The 17,290-nt window shown below is 44.5% G+C and overlaps 1 protein-coding gene across 1 annotated transcript; it reads left to right on the plus strand.

Annotated features, from left to right (window-relative positions):
* The first annotated feature begins 57 nt into the window (after positions 1-57).
* Positions 58-16,211, plus strand: LOC140751197 (uncharacterized). Its single transcript, XM_073085059.1, has 15 exons — positions 58-763; positions 1,634-1,749; positions 2,773-2,891; positions 3,369-3,485; positions 4,110-4,229; positions 4,549-4,664; positions 5,562-5,723; positions 9,480-9,614; positions 10,241-10,378; positions 11,190-11,302; positions 12,148-12,268; positions 12,894-12,987; positions 13,720-13,802; positions 14,286-14,354; positions 15,467-16,211. The coding sequence occupies exons 1-15, from the start codon at positions 341-343 to the stop codon at positions 15,578-15,580; spliced, it is 2,040 nt and encodes a 679-aa protein (XP_072941160.1). The 5' UTR covers positions 58-340; the 3' UTR covers positions 15,581-16,211.
* The last annotated feature ends 1,079 nt before the right edge of the window (positions 16,212-17,290 follow it).

Raw genomic sequence — 17,290 nt, forward strand, 5'->3', positions numbered from 1 at the left:
AACATTTAAAATGAATGACTGGCTGACTGTTTCTAACTTGGCAACCTTTACTACTTGATTAAAAAAATAAATGGAACAGAAATGGCGTCTTTGTGAGTTGTCCTTTTCGCTCGCACCTCAGCTCATACAGATTTTATTACCATCAAAACATCGTATTCAATGTTTACGTGCGGCGGTTTGATCTCAGGGTATTTAGCGTTTATTTTGTAAATAAGTTAACCTTAGTTTAGTTTAGTCACAATGTTTTGTTCGCGCCTCGGCTGTAACTCCAAGTGTTTCGTATTGTGTAGAAAAATATCCTGAGATCTCGTCACGTTCGGTGTTTGTGGAAAAGTGCAAAATGGACAAGAAAAGCAAGAAGAAAACTGTGATCAAACGTAAGAGTGATGATTCTGGTGAGAGTGATAAGAAAAAGATGGTGATACGTGGTAAAAGTGAGGATAAAGAGAAGGTGGAGGTGGTGAACCAGGTTTTCGAGGTCCCCGTGGAGCAAAGCCAACAGATAGTCCACACTGGGCAGTTAGTTGAGGGAAACTTCGAGCAACCTGTCTTCGTAAATATGAAAGGGGAACCCGTACAACTAGGGCCGAATACCGTCATCTTATATGAACAGAGCGGGAACCCCTCGAACTTCGCGTTCGGAGGGATGTGGTCCATGGACTCCGCTGGCCGGATCGTCATGGCGGAGACTATATACGACGTGAAGGGTGAGCCAGAGGAAGAGAATGGTACTTTTGTCCAAAATACCACGGAAGTAAGCAATGTAAGTTTATGTTACGTTCAGTATTGATATCGTCGACTAGAGTAAGTAGGATTCTGGGTTCTATCCCTGGCCAGACATTTAAATAACTTTACAGTCCACCTCAGGAGTAGCAAGACTTGTTGACTAGAGCTAGGTTTCTTATCTTATTTGGGGTTGTTTATATATGTTACCGGGCAGCAGTTACCATCAGGTGCACTGCATGCTCGCCTGCTACTAGCATATAATAAAAAAATCATGAAAATGACTTCAGTTCTGTTAATCCCACCCATATCATTTCTTAAAAATGAACTGCCAGAAAAATGTTATAATAGTAGCTTTATACCAGAACTACCAGAACTATATTATAATAGTATTTTATAATAATAGAAGCTTTCAGTTACTATTTAGGCTTGATTTGTAATTACCAGTAGTGTCATGTTCCTGATGTAGTTTGGAGTTTTTGAACAATACTTTATGTGTAACCTCTTGTCAATTATTTTTTATAATCTGATAAACTTTTCTGTGCCTGTAGCCGTGACAGTGGCCATAATGTTGCTAGGTTGTCAAAACTACGTAACAAATGGAAAATTTCAATGATTATATCTATCAATATTTAACATATTTGATAATAATGTGAAAAATTATTCATTTTATTGTCAAAAATAATGAGGTCTAGTTTTGAAGATCATAACTTTATAAATTACTATATAAATTTAATATTTTCTACTTTAGAATATTGCATAAATCACTCACAAAGGCGGGAATGAATTACTATATCCTAAAATTGCCAAATGCACTGAAAAGTTTGTCACACTATAGTTTCGATCTACATGTGCCACAAAAAACATTGTTTAAATTACCAAAATTAAAAGATTTGTACAATAATTCCAGCAACCAGTGGAGGAATCCAGCAATACGTACCAGCAGTTTGAACTGAGCAACAGCACTCCGGTTGAAGGCCAGGATTACGAGGTGGCTATCATTGACGCCGCTGACGCTGTGGAAAGGTAACTGTTTTAAAACAAATAATTAGGGAGCATGCTGTCCAACAGTGATAGCCTAGTGGTTAAGAAACTCGGCCTCTCGATCGAGGGGTCCGAGGTTCAAATCCCAGGCACGCACCTCTGATTTTTCAAAGTTATGTGCGTATTAGAAATTAATTATCACTTGCTAAACGGTGAAGGAAAACATCGTGAGGAAACCTGCATACCTGAGAGATTTATAAAAAAAAAAAAAAAATCTCAAAGGTATGTGAAGTCTACCAATACGCACTTGGCCAGCGCGGTGGACTATGGCCTAATCCTTCTCATTCTGAGAGGAGACCCGTGCCCAGCAGTGGGACAGTAATGGGTTGTTGATGATGATGATGATGATGCTGTCCACCTGATTATAAGCTGATACTTCTAATAGACATCTGTGTTCAACCACAGATGCCACTGATTTGTTACTACCCCTGAAGGCTACTAAACATTGTCTTAACACAGACTTTGGTAGGCAAAAAATTTGACAGATTTATCTATTGATAATGGTTGCATGAGTTTAAATGAAATATTAAATGAGAATAACATCTGATTTGTGACTTTTGTTTTTAAACGAACTGACTTTTTATTTCACATGTAGCATAAGAAATGAAGAAGACGGCGGGAAACCGCTGGTTTCAAAGGGCATGGGACCGGTTGGAGTGGCGCCAATTAGAGGAGGCCTATGTCCAGCAGTGGACCTCAAAAGGCTGATGGATGGATGGATGGATGGATGGATGGATGGATGGATGTAGCATAAGGGGCCGTTCCGAATGGCTTCTTTCACTCACCTTTTGAGAAATCACAAATATTACAAGTCAAATTTTTAATTGATGATTAAATCTTTATTTAATTCGTTTTATGAAGGACTTAAGGCGTTTAACACTTTGTATTGATTAATTTATGAGATACATATATAATATTTTTTTGCAGTGAAAGACGAGCGGCTATCTTAATATGCGCCTTGATTTAATTTTTCATACGACAGCTAAACCCTCTTTACATTTCCAGATCGTCAGAACCGCAGATAATCACGACGGAAACACAGCTGTTGGGCACAGGGCCGGGCGCGGTGCGTTGGCTCAACCAGAAGTACGACTTTGTTGTTAGGAAACTGCAGCTTAACTACGGTAAGTTTGTCTTTAAGTATGGTAAGGTTGTAGGTGACTTAGACTTTGGTTAGTAAGTCATTTTGTAGTATCTATAAGGATTATTTAACTTACTCTTAGAGAAAGTTAGGTTAGTTTAGGTTAGGTACTTTCAATGTTTTTTTGAGGCAAAAAGTACCTGATTTTGATTTAATTTTTGTATAACTCGTTTTTTTCTTTAAAAAAAGGTTTTTTTATTAACTAGTTCTTTTTGATCTTTCCAATGATATTATTAATTGCATTGATCAATTTAAAGAACATATTCTTATAAAATGTGTAACTAAAACTAAAATATGTAATTTATTTCGTTCATATTTTATACATTACCCATTGAAAATTTTGGGGAGACTAAAAAGTAATAGATTCAAAATGTACACTGTATCTTTGAGGATACTTTGAGACTTTATGCTAGAAACTTTAAGAATCTCCATTTTAAACGTACAATCTCTTTAATTTCAGACGCTGGCGTCAAGTTGTTGCACTCCCAATCTGGTTGCATACAATGCGTCTACTTAACCACACCGAGTATGCAGTTAGCGTTCAATGCGGTGCCACAGTTTCTATGTATTGAAACTGGTAAGTGTATAAACAGTTAATTATCACTTGATTAAAACGGTGAAGGAAAATGTTATGAGGAAACCTGCATATCTGAGAAATCTTAAAAAAAGTTTTCAAAGGTATGTAAAGTCTACCAATACGCACTTGGTTAGCGCGGCGGACTATAGTCTAATCCTTCTCATTCTGAGATAAGACCCGTGCCCAGCAGTGGGACAATAATGGGTTGATGATAATAAAACTGTGAAAGAAAACCTCATGAGGAAACCTGCATATCAGAGAAATCTTAAAAAAGTTTTCAAAGGTATGTGATGTCTACCGATTCGTATTTGGGCAGCGCGGTGGACTATGGTCTAATCCTAATTTTCATTATGAGAGGAGACACGGGCGCAGCAGTGGGACAGTAATGGGTTGATGATGATGATGATGTGCATAGTATCCGTCATCAACCCTTTATTGTACCACTGCTGGACATGCGTATCATGTGGTTTCATGTTCGATAATCACCCAGGCAATACCTGATAGAATTTTGCCGCCCTTTGCACAATAAATTTGCCGCGTATTAAAATTGTTGTTTTGTGATTTCTAACTAGAATTTTCTACTACGTGTTTTGACTAATTTGTAAATAAATTCACTCATTACAGGTATAGAATTCAACAGTACAATACCAACGGTCGGCGGGGGCGTTAGTCCCACGATAAAACACAACGTCACACTCTTCCTTGCTGAAGATGGTAATGGGAAATCTGTCATTGTTAGCGCTGGTAAGTTTGCAATCTTTATAATATATATTTTTTTAAATATAGGAGTACCAGATGAGCACGCAGTCCATCTGATGGTAAGTAGCAAGTGCCGCCCATGGACTTCTGTAATCAAACCCTGATAAGATTAGAGTCTTATCTGAGGTCACCTACAGGTGCATTGCTAACCCTTACTACCTTACCAAACCCTTCAAAGCAGAACACAGCAGTTCTGACAACTACGGGTCAGTTCAAATAGTGTTTGAACTGTACAGGTTCTATTTTTTAACTACACGTATTAAATTTTTAATTTCATACATTATGATTACATATGTGTTTTCAGGAATATCAACTCTGATCGCTGACGACTTACCCTGGTTATTGGAGACGTTCAAATCGTGTAATCCGGCGTGGAGGCAGGTCAGATGCGTCGTGTGTGACCCCACGAAGAAACAACACGTATGTATAGTGCTGTGTTTTATTATGAATATGAATATTACATTTTTTTTCGATATTAAATTACATTTATGATTCACTATTTGTAATTTATAATTTACATTAATGATTTATAAATCACGATTCATTTTTTTGATTAATTACTGTTTTATTATACATGTCGGAGTGGTCACCTGTGACGTCATAAAATGGGTACTTCAGAACACAAGCTACACCTAAAGCACTTGGTGGAGCTTCGACAGAGTCTCGGTGCGGCGGTCGTAAGGGACGAACGCATAGAGAGCGGATTGGGACCCGACGAGTGAAGTTGACTTGCGCGCACCGAGGAACTGTCTCCGTTTTGATAGTGTCCATTTAGTTGTAGTTGTATTAATTACAATATTCTCAGTAAAGTTATTTAGGGACTATGTAAAGTATTACCAGTGATTGAGTTAAGAGACATAAGCTAGTGATAAGAATATCTGTGACTGTATACGTAATACCTGTATCATAATTATCCTGACAAATATGAAGTAACAAAGATGTCGGTTCGGGAACACATACAAAAATTAACGAATTCGGCCATCCTGTTCCGACATACACAATATTAATGTTTTATTATACACACTTTATGATGATTTAGTATTTATTATTAATGATTTATGATTCATGATTTATTCGTAACGTTTAATGATGTATAATTTATGTTTGACGATTTTATTTTTTGCGAGTAATGATTTATGAATTATGATTTATAATGTAAGATTGTTGACTTAATAATCACGATTTATAATTTATGATTGATAATTTATAATTCACTATAAACTGAAAACAAATTGGAATTTACGACTGATGATTTTTCAATTACGATTTATGATATGTGCTTTATGATTTAAAAATCATGATTTTTATTTCGTTTAGGAGGTGCGCAGCGCGTTTCCATCTGCCCACGTGTCAGCGTCGGTATGGCAGGCGGCGAGAGCGTGTGCGAGATTGTGCGAACCAGCTGACGACACGGCAGCGCGCTGCAAGACGTATGCGCTGGCGCTGCTGCGCGCCGACCACACGCCGCAGCAGCTGCAGGTACTGTGTGTGCACCGTGCACTGTGTGTGCACCGTGCACTGTGTGTGCACCGTGCACTGTGTGTGCACCGTGCTGCGCGCCGACCACACGCCGCAGCAGCTGCAGGTACTGTGTGCGCCGTGTGTGCACCGTGCACTGTGTGTGCACCGTGCTGCGCGCCGACCACACGCCGCAGCAGCTGCAGGTACTGTGTGCGCCGTGTGTGCACCGTGCACTGTGTGTGCACCGTGCACTGTGTGTGCACCGTGCTGCGCGCCGACCACACGCCGCAGCAGCTGCAGGTACTGTGTGCGCCGTGTGTGCACCGTGCACTGTGTGTGCACCGTGCTGCGCGCCGACCACACGCCGCAGCAGCTGCAGGTACTGTGTGCGCCGTGTGTGCACCGTGCACTGTGTGTGCACCGTGCACTGTGTGTGCACCGTGCTGCGCGCCGACCACACGCCGCAGCAGCTGCAGGTACTGTGTGCGCCGTGTGTGCACCGTGCACTGTGTGTGCACCGTGCTGCGCGCCGACCACACGCCGCAGCAGCTGCAGGTACTGTGTGTGCACCGTGCACTGTGTGTGCACCGTGCACTGTGTGTGCACCGTGCACTGTGTGTGCACCGTGCTGCGCGCCGACCACACGCCGCAGCAGCTGCAGGTACTGTGTGCGCCGTGTGTGCACCGTGCACTGTGTGTGCACCGTGCTGCGCGCCGACCACACGCCGCAGCAGCTGCAGGTACTGTGTGCGCCGTGTGTGCACCGTGCACTGTGTGTGCACCGTGCACTGTGTGTGCACCGTGCTGCGCGCCGACCACACGCCGCAGCAGCTGCAGGTACTGTGTGCGCCGTGTGTGCACCGTGCACTGTGTGTGCACCGTGCTGCGCGCCGACCACACGCCGCAGCAGCTGCAGGTACTGTGTGCGCCGTGTGTGCACCGTGCACTGTGTGTGCACCGTGCACTGTGTGTGCACTGTGCTGCGCGCCGACCACACGCCGCAGCAGCTGCAGGTACTGTGTGCGCCGTGTGTGCACCGTGCACTGTGTGTGCACCGTGCACTGTGTGTGCACTGTGCTGCGCGCCGACCACACGCCGCAGCAGCTGCAGGTACTGTGTGTGCACCGTGCACTGTGTGTGCACCGTGCACTGTGTGTGCACCGTGCACTGTGTGTGCACCGTGCTGCGCGCCGACCACACGCCGCAGCAGCTGCAGGTACTGTGTGCGCCGTGTGTGCACCGTGCACTGTGTGTGCACCGTGCTGCGCGCCGACCACACGCCGCAGCAGCTGCAGGTACTGTGTGCGCCGTGTGTGCACCGTGCACTGTGTGTGCACCGTGCACTGTGTGTGCACTGTGCTGCGCGCCGACCACACGCCGCAGCAGCTGCAGGTACTGTGTGCGCCGTGTGTGCACCGTGCACTGTGTGTGCACCGTGCACTGTGTGTGCACTGTGCTGCGCGCCGACCACACGCCGCAGCAGCTGCAGGTACTGTGTGTGCACCGTGCACTGTGTGTGCACCGTGCACTGTGTGTGCACCGTGCACTGTGTGTGCACCGTGCACTGTGTGTGCACTGTGCTGCGCGCCGACCACACGCCGCAGCAGCTGCAGGTACTGTGTGTGCACCGTGCACTGTGTGTGCACCGTGCACTGTGTGTGCACCGTGCACTGTGTGTGCACCGTGCTGCGCGCCGACCACACGCCGCAGCAGCTGCAGGTACTGTGTGCGCCGTGTGTGCACCGTGCACTGTGTGTGCACCGTGCACTGTGTGTGCACTGTGCTGCGCGCCGACCACACGCCGCAGCAGCTGCAGGTACTGTGTGCGCCGTGTGTGCACCGTGCACTGTGTGTGCACCGTGCACTGTGTGTGCACCGTGCACTGTGTGTGCACCGTGCACTGTGTGTGCACTGTGCTGCGCGCCGACCACACGCCGCAGCAGCTGCAGGTACTGTGTGTGCACCGTGCACTGTGTGTGCACCGTGCACTGTGTGTGCACCGTGCACTGTGTGTGCACCGTGCTGCGCGCCGACCACACGCCGCAGCAGCTGCAGGTACTGTGTGCGCCGTGTGTGCACCGTGCACTGTGTGTGCACCGTGCTGCGCGCCGACCACACGCCGCAGCAGCTGCAGGTACTGTGTGTGCACCGTGCACTGTGTGTGCACCGTGCTGCGCGCCGACCACACGCCGCAGCAGCTGCAGGTACTGTGTGCGCCGTGTGTGCACCGTGCACTGTGTGTGCACCGTGCACTGTGTGTGCACTGTGCTGCGCGCCGACCACACGCCGCAGCAGCTGCAGGTACTGTGTGTGCACCGTGCACTGTGTGTGCACCGTGCACTGTGTGTGCACCGTGCACTGTGTGTGCACCGTGCACTGTGTGTGCACTGTGCTGCGCGCCGACCACACGCCGCAGCAGCTGCAGGTACTGTGTGTGCACCGTGCACTGTGTGTGCACCGTGCACTGTGTGTGCACCGTGCACTGTGTGTGCACCGTGCTGCGCGCCGACCACACGCCGCAGCAGCTGCAGGTACTGTGTGCGCCGTGTGTGCACCGTGCACTGTGTGTGCACCGTGCACTGTGTGTGCACTGTGCTGCGCGCCGACCACACGCCGCAGCAGCTGCAGGTACTGTGTGCGCCGTGTGTGCACCGTGCACTGTGTGTGCACCGTGCACTGTGTGTGCACCGTGCACTGTGTGTGCACCGTGCACTGTGTGTGCACTGTGCTGCGCGCCGACCACACGCTGCAGCAGCTGCAGGTACTGTGTGCGCCGTGTGTGCACCGTGCACTGTGTGTGCACCGTGCACTGTGTGTGCACCGTGCACTGTGTGTGCACCGTGCACTGTGTGTGCACCGTGCACTGTGTGTGCACCGTGCACTGTGTGTGCACCGTGCACTGTGTGTGCACCGTGCACTGTGTGTGCACCGTGCTGCGCGCCGACCACACGCCGCAGCAGCTGCAGGTACTGTGTGCGCCGTGTGTGCACCGTGCACTGTGTGTGCACCGTGCTGCGCGCCGACCACACGCCGCAGCAGCTGCAGGTACTGTGTGCGCCGTGTGTGCACCGTGCACTGTGTGTGCACCGTGCACTGTGTGTGCACCGTGCACTGTGTGTGCACCGTGCACTGTGTGTGCACTGTGCTGCGCGCCGACCACACGCTGCAGCAGCTGCAGGTACTGTGTGCGCCGTGTGTGCACCGTGCACTGTGTGTGCACCGTGCACTGTGTGTGCACCGTGCACTGTGTGTGCACCGTGCACTGTGTGTGCACCGTGCACTGTGTGTGCACCGTGCACTGTGTGTGCACCGTGCACTGTGTGTGCACCGTGCACTGTGTGTGCACCGTGCACTGTGTGTGCACTGTGCACAGCGCCGACCACACGCTGCAGCAGCTGCAGGTACTGTGTGCGCCGTGTGTGCACCGTGCACTGTGTGTGCACCGTGCACTGTGTGTGCACCGTGCACTGTGTGTGCACTGTGCTGCAAGATGTACGACACGACACGACACGGTACGACAGTACAACATCTCGTCATACGTAGATTTTGCTAATACGAAAGCCTGATTTTAACCCTTTAGTAACAGACCGCAATGAGTGAAGAAGTATCATTAGATTTTAGTTGACGGCAATCATAATCCTAAGTTAATCACAGATAAGTCAATTACAGATTTCCATGGGCATTTGTAGCCACTTACCATCAAGTCGACTGCATGTTCGTCTACTACTCCTATTTTATAAAAACAATTTATAAATATTACATTTTTGTTTGCAGGTGCTGAGACGCGGTATAATAGGCACAGGCGCGGGCACCCTCAGGCTGTGGGAGATGCTGACGAGGCCGGGCGGTGCGATCACCAAGCTGGACTCTTGGCTGGAGTCCGATAACTACACTAATATCTTGCATAAGGTATGTTGTACGACACTTTAAATGTTATAGTCCGAGCCAAACTTCCAGTCCGCTCTGAGATTGTTGCGCGCAGGTTTTGTTAGCATATACTGTTTTTTTTTTTATAATGTAGGAGTAGCAGACGAGCATACAGTCCACCTGATGGTAAGTGGCTACTGCCGCCCATGGACATCTGTAATCAACCCCAGATAGGATTAGATATTCCCACCTGAGATCGGCCACAGATGCGCCGCTACCCCTGAGGACTAAGCTGGAACGCCTCGGAAAAGTCTGTTTCCATTACCACACCCTTCAAACCGGAACACAGCAGCGCCTAACACTGCTGTTATCAGGTAGAAATAGGTGTGGCGGTGGTGCCGCCGGAGTCGAACCACAAAGGGTTCTACCACCTTCAAAATACTCCGTAACGTAAGGGCATGTGCGATGTGCCGGGGGGGGGGGGAGCACATCTTGCTGTCTTCGTCCCCTTCGCTAATATCTGCAATTTGCTATTGTAACGCGACTCGTTTCTATATTCGGAGCGGACTAGCAGTTTGGCGCGGTCTATAGTATTAAATAACGTGTAGTATTAAATAACATGTACCTACATAATAAAAAGAGATAATTATTTTATTTATTCTTCACAGGGTCTAGAACGCCTCGTGACGAAGTTCCAGACGTTGATCCGCAACCCGATGCAGCCGGACGAGTTCGTGTCGCTGTTCTTCAACGTGGCGAACCAGCTGGAGGACGAGCGCCGGAACTTCGCGATCAACAGGCTGAGGGTGAGGGGGCGCTGGGGTTGTGTCCCAATGCTAACACGGGTCTTTTCCAACAACTCGTTACCAACGAAGGTGGTAGAACCCTTTGCGGTGTTAAGCGCTGCTGTGTTCTGGTTTGAAAGGTGTGATAAGGGAGACATGCTTTTCCGAGGCGTTCCAGCTTAGTCCTCAGGGGTAGCGGTGCATCTGTGGCCGATCTCAGGTAGGAATATCTAATCCTATCTGGGGTTGATTACATATGTCCGTGTGCGGCACTAACCACTTACCATTAGGTGGACTGTATATTTATCTGCTACTTCTATAAAAAGAAATAGAAATGTATAGTGATTATATCCATATTTATGTATGTATGTATGTTTGTATGTATAAAATATGTATATTACATAATGTATCCTTTATGTATTATATTGTTTATTTATTTAACACCTGCCGCAAATTTTCTCCATTCACCAAGGGTTGACTGGTAGAGAATGCCACTAGGCATTAAGTCTGCCCTGTTGTAATATAACTTTGTGTATCTTTTACAATAAATATTTATTTATTTATTTTATTGATCTAATTAGAACGGCCGAGGCCACTTACACTAACTAGACAGATCTAACATACAGACATGATCAGCTTCCAGTCATCAGCAAGCACATCACAGTTCGGATAATGATCCATGAGCGCATAATAAATAATATATAAATAAATAAATAAACCTTGTATAATATAATAACATAAAATAACAAGGACACTTCAAACACAGGGTCGCTATCGATTAATTATCTTTACAACAGGTTTCGCCTATTAATATGTATTGTTTTGATTGCAGGATACGGAGGCGCTAAAGCAGTCTCCCACGGATACGATCACACAGTACGCGTGTAACCTGATGAGCCATCAGACTAAGTTGGCGCAGCGGTGCCTCGACGATCGCGCCGGCAGGTCGGTATACAATAGTTAAAGTAATAATAATATATGATCTTAGAAAAAAATATAATCTACGAGCTATTTCCCGCGGCTTTGCCCGCGTTTAAAAGAAAATAATATAACATACTAACAAACATAAAACTGAAAATTCGTACCTTCAACTTTGCTAAAGATCATCACTTGATCAAATGCATAGTTTACGATTCAATCCTTACTAATATCGATTAAAATAAGCGATGTTTAGGGTCCTAAAGATTAATCGATCTTAGATCGCCATCTCTAGTTCCCGTGGGATTTTCGGGATAAAAACTATCCTATGTCCTTTCTCGGGTCTCAGGCTATCTTTGTACAAAATGTCATTAAAATTGGTTCAGTGGTTTAGGCGTGAAGAACAGATAACCAGACAGACGGACAGAGTTACTTTCGGATTTATAATATTAGTAAGGATAACAGAGGGGTGCATACGTTCAGACGTACATACACAAACACACACACGCGAGAAAAACCCGATTCGTATCGGCTCCACACTCTCGTTTCTTGTACTTTTTTCGCGTTATCGCGAGATTCTCGCGAGAACGTGGAGCGGGCTTTACAGTTTCGGATTTGGTCATTCATTCATATTTGAAAATTTCTCTCCGTACCCAGACTATATAACCACACAGTTAAAATAGAACACCAATAACTATTAATAACTAAATAACTGGATAATAACTTCAATAACTATATGCTTATTACCCAGACAACATAGTAGGTACCGCGTCGCAGCGTAAACAGAACACCAATAGCTAAATAACTATAACTGGTTAATAACTTAATAACTATAACCTATAACTAATAACCACAAATAACTCGTGTTACAGACGGCACAGCAGCGCGGCGATATGCAAGTACGGCACATCGACGCAGGAGTGCTCGTGTCTGTTCAGCAAGGTGTTCCGCTTGCCGTGCAGACACATACTGATGCTGACCACCGAGCTCAAGGTGAGGGGGGGGGGGGTAACAGTGGGGTAAATAGGTGTTCAAATAGTAGGGGAGGGGTAAAGTGTGCTAAAGGGGGATGAAAATTGTGGGCGGGGATGGGTAAAGTGGGCTAAAGAGGGTCTCAGAAACGGGGGAAGGGGTAAAGTGGGCTGAAGGAAGGGACAAAAATAGGGGGGGGAGGGAAGTAGTTAAAGAAGGGTGACAAAAGGTGGTGAGGACTAAGCTGGAACGCCTCGAATAAATATGTCTCCCTTTAAACCAGAACACAGCAGCGCTTAAGAAAGAAGAAGAAAGAAAGAAATAACTTTATTACGTAATGCATTGTACACACGCATGACAACAAAAAATTATCTTAATTAATTACAAAATAGTGGGATAAGGGTAAATCGAAAACTTAAGATACATAATATAGCAACACAAACGAATAAAAAAAGAAAAGAAAAAATACAACACTGCTTAACACTGCTGTTATAACAGAAATAGGTGTACCGGTGGTGCCGCCGGAGTCGAACCACAGGGTTCTACCTCCTCTAATGTCCTCTAATGGCCTTATAGCTATTTTAATGGTCATCCTGTAAGCATTTGGAGTGTAATGTTTAATGTTTACGTCTGTTTATCTTTACAGGTGAAAACTCACATACCGTTCGAGCCTCGTTGGACGGTGCAACACTGTCTATTCGGCTGCGAGACCACCGCGACACCAACCAACAACACCACAGGTGAGTTGATATAAAATAAACACTTTTCTGCCTTATTTGAGGTATGGTAAGGGTGGTGGTATATTAAACACTAGCTGACCCGGCAAACTTTGTACCGCCTCAAAATCAATTTATCAAATATATTTCATGTAAAATATAGCCTATGTTACTCGTGGATAATGTAGCTTTCGAATGGTGAAAGAATTTTTATAATCGGACCAGTAGTTTTTGAGCCTATTCATTACAACCAAACAAACAAACAAAGTTTTCCTCTTTATAATATTAGTGTAGACGAGGCGTTCCAATATACGTCCGTAATTAGTAGAGTCCGCGCCAAACATCTAGTCCGCTTCGAATATAGAAACGAGTCGGGTTGCAACAGCAAATTGTACATTTAGCGGGACGAAAGCAGCGTGGTTAACTCCCCACCCCCCACCCTTACGTTGCTACGGAGTTATGTGCTTTACGTATTATACGCAGTAACTTCAGAGCGGACTTGAAGTTTGGCCCGCTTACTAAAAAATGGTAAAATTTCGATCTTTAGTAGGCAAAAGTCGAGAAGATAGCTGTTTTTATAACTGGCTTTACATCGATTGCCGAAATCGGGTAAGAATCTAATGCTATCTGGGGTTGAATACAGATGTCCATACGGCAGTAGCCACTTACCATCAGGTGGACTGCGTGCGCATTTTATACTTCTAGACTTGAAAGAATGTTTACCGCAGCCATCTTAAATATATTATATTTTTACAGCCACCGGTACGTTCATGGAGCAAGTTGTTGTTGAAGATGGTCAACAGAGGCAGGCATTGCAGCAAACACAGCAAATACACCAGGTATACTATGATTACTATTTTGATTTGATTTCATGGTCGAAATAGTGGAGGCCTACTGGTCCAAAGTCTACTTCTAGTCTCTGACAGTTCCGAAGTTCGAATCCCAGGCACGCTCTCTCTGATTTTTCAAATTTATGTGCCTATTAGAAATTAATTATCACTTGGTTTAACAATTCTGAAATTTTACACATAGGTTTTTTATATATGCGTAAGTGAACACTAAGAGAGGAATTTGGGAAAATTAACCCTTAAGAGGGTAAAATAGGGGTTGCAAATTTGTTTGAAAATTCGAGGTAAATACTACGTAAATTTGTATTTGGCTTTCTGGATAGAAAAACGTATCTTTTTCGCCCTTTTCGGAAAATCAACCCCTAATGGGGGTTGGTGATAGTTTGGCTCATTGTTTCATTTTATGATTTGCGCGTGCGAAGTCGCAGGTTAATACTAGTATTATATATTCACTTATGTATTATATATTTGCAGGTGGGTGGAGTGCGGCAACAGCAATACGTTCTAGCGACTACGGGACAACCGGCCACGCCCGTGTCGCAGGTACGTTGGATTTAAAAAAAAAAAAAAACTGATTAACTTAATTAGCTACAGTCCGATTCATAATTAGGTGTCCAAAATGTAAACAAAGGTGTTGACCTATCAAGAAAATATGAGTCAAATGGCAGTTTCTTATTTTTGACAATATTAAATTAATACATCGATAATAAAATAATAATCTAAATAAATTAAAATCAATTCACATTTTCCAATATTTATATTAACTCAATTTAATTTCATACAGTAATAATAATAAAAAAACAAGATTTATGAGAGAAAATTAAATTGTGATAATGGTCACACAATCGGCATCCAACACATTTTTTGTGCCGCCATTTTTAAGTTTCGTAGTTGATATTATTCATTTGTGTGATCGTGATCGAACTCGATTTTTTTCTAGTTTTCATAGCGCGTTTTTTTTAATTGTGTGCAGTTATTAAGTTTTTGTTTTATGTTGAATTTTGTGAAATTTTTCGTTTCTTGTTAATTTGTTAAGGTTTGCAATACCTGTAATCGAATTTTGACAATGACATTTCTTTGTTTACATTTTGGACACCTAATTATGAATCAGACCGTAGGTATAGTCCGCGATATAGGTATATTACACAGAAAATATATAGTTATTTATTTTTGATAAAAGGTGAAGGATATATACTCCTGTTTGTGTCATATTTATTGGCTACTAGGAATTGTCATATTTCGATCTTTGGTAGGCACGAAATGGATGGATTGATTATTAATAAAGGTGGTACAGGCAGTCCTCGTACTTACGGCATGTTAGGTTTTCGAAATACGCGACGTAGATCGCAACGACGCAAGTCGAGGACTGCCTGTATTTCAATTAGTAATTGAATTTTAATAGAAATTGTTTTTTATTTGGATAACAAATTAAATTATTTTGAAAACTAAATCTCAAATGATATTTAAAAATATAAGACGGTCGTCACATTCATACCCTTTCAACGAAATGCAAATCCCCTTTACGTTAGAAATGAGTGTTACGGTGGTATATCAAGTGGAACTATACTAGATTTGTCATCTTTAAATGAGTCCCTGCTATCTTGTGCCGATATCAATATTTTCATAAGCTCATCTCTATGTATGTTTGTTTGCAGGTGATATTCGGCGTGGGCGGCGTTGGCGGGGTCACGGGTTCGGCTCCCGTCATCACATCAGTGTTACCACCTGGAGGAGCTGTCCTCACACCACACCACGCGCTGCACCACTGAGCCTCTGGGTCTGGGTGCTGACACACACACACACACACGTGACTCTGGACCCTTAGGGGCTGATAACAGGAGGCTAGTCTACCTAGCATAGAGCTGGTTCAACAGTAACACAAGGCCGGTATACGATGTTATATTGACTAAGGAATGTCTCAGAGGGATAAGGGCTAATCCACCCCTCTACATATTTAAAAAACATATTAAATAAACTTGGGTTCTGCCGTTTGAGATATTATACACACCAAGGGCATCGCCAAGGGATGAAAAAGGGCCACTGTTCCTTTCCCCGTTATCTGCAGTTTAAAAGACGTCTTATTTGATGGTGTCGTTTCACCCTTTAGGGCTGACACAGAAGGCTACAGTAGACCAGCCCTTAGGGTCGTCTTATAGTAAAATAAAAGCCCTGTAAGATACATCAAGGACGTTGCCCAGGGTATGACAAAAAGGGCAATCCTTCTCCCTTATATACAAATAAAAAGCAGTTTAAATGATATTGATTGCTGCCCTATGACCCTCAAGGGCTAACTAATACAATGGGCTGATTTGAGTCTTATTGTCAACACAGGACTCTTATGAGTTGTTTCACAGACCAAGCGGGTCGAGCAGTTGTTCCCTTCTCCCTTATATACAAAATTACAAATAAAGGTCAGGTTAAATGATATTGATTGCTGCCCTATGACCCTCAAGGGCTAACTAATACAATGGGCTGATAAGAGTCTTACTGGTAACATATCCCCCTATGAGATGTTACATACCAAGCGGGTCGCTAAGGGAGCAAAAGGGTATGTCCTCCCTCATCTCTACAGAGAAACTACAAGTAGATTTTCGTACTTTGACCCTCTAAGGCTGACAACTACACAGGAGACTATAGTCTAGCCCTAAGGGACTGTCATTGTTTTACGATTAACTAGGGTCTCTGAGATGTTGAGACCTAGGGCGTTACTAAGGGATGGAGGGCGAAAGGGCAGCTTTTTTTTATAATATAAGAGTAGCAGACGAGCATACAGTCCACCTGATGGTAAGTGGCTACTGCCGCCCATGGACATCTGTAATCAACCCCAGATAGGATTAGATATTCTTACCTGAGGTCGGCCACAGATGCGCCGGTACCCCTGAGGACTGAGCTGGAACGCCTCGGAAAAGTATGTCTCCCTTACCACACCCTTCAAAACAGAACACAGCAGCGCTAATTTAAGGGAGAGCCTCCACAAAAGAGGGGCCCCCGCAATAGAGACGTCGCATTTTTTTTAATTCCGACTAGTAAACACTAGTAAAAAAATATATCTTTACCTTTGATTTTTTTTTTCGCTGTTTTACCTTTACCTACAGTACTTTGTACAAACATGACTACTAGAAGAATCTTACCCGCGTTTCACAATAAAATATTTATTGAGAAACTGAACTGAAAAAATTGTTCATTTTATTCGGAAAATAATTTGGGGCCAGGGGGCCTCCACTCCTTTGTTGCCCCAAGGCCTCTAGACCTCTAAATCCGGCCCTGGCTGTCCCCCCTTTTACAGATTAAAAAAAAACGTCATTTGAACTTGATTTATACTGTTTGGCATTACCAAACGTGGTACATGCCTCCATAAAGATACCAAAACAAAAAAAAAAACAATTTGATGTATACAATTTGACGTTACCAGGGTGAGGGGGTAACTACCCTCCCCTATTGCAAAATCCACTTTATTTTAAATATACACCACCATCCAT

The sequence above is a fragment of the Epargyreus clarus genome, unplaced genomic scaffold, assembly GCF_041222505.1.
Source record: "Epargyreus clarus isolate Ecla_fem2 unplaced genomic scaffold, WU_Ecla_fem_2.2 ptg000022l, whole genome shotgun sequence".
In the NCBI taxonomy this organism is placed as follows: Eukaryota; Metazoa; Arthropoda; class Insecta; order Lepidoptera; family Hesperiidae; genus Epargyreus; species Epargyreus clarus.

Coding starts and splice junctions, on each gene's coding strand:
- LOC140751197 (XM_073085059.1), top strand. CDS start 341: ATGGACAAGAAAAGCAAGAAGAAAACTGTGATCAAACGTAAGAGTGAT. Junction 2,892..3,368: donor GAAACTGCAGCTTAACTACG/GTAAGTTTGTCT, acceptor CTTTAATTTCAG/ACGCTGGCGTCAAGTTGTTG. Junction 12,269..12,893: donor TGCTGACCACCGAGCTCAAG/GTGAGGGGGGGG, acceptor TTATCTTTACAG/GTGAAAACTCACATACCGTT.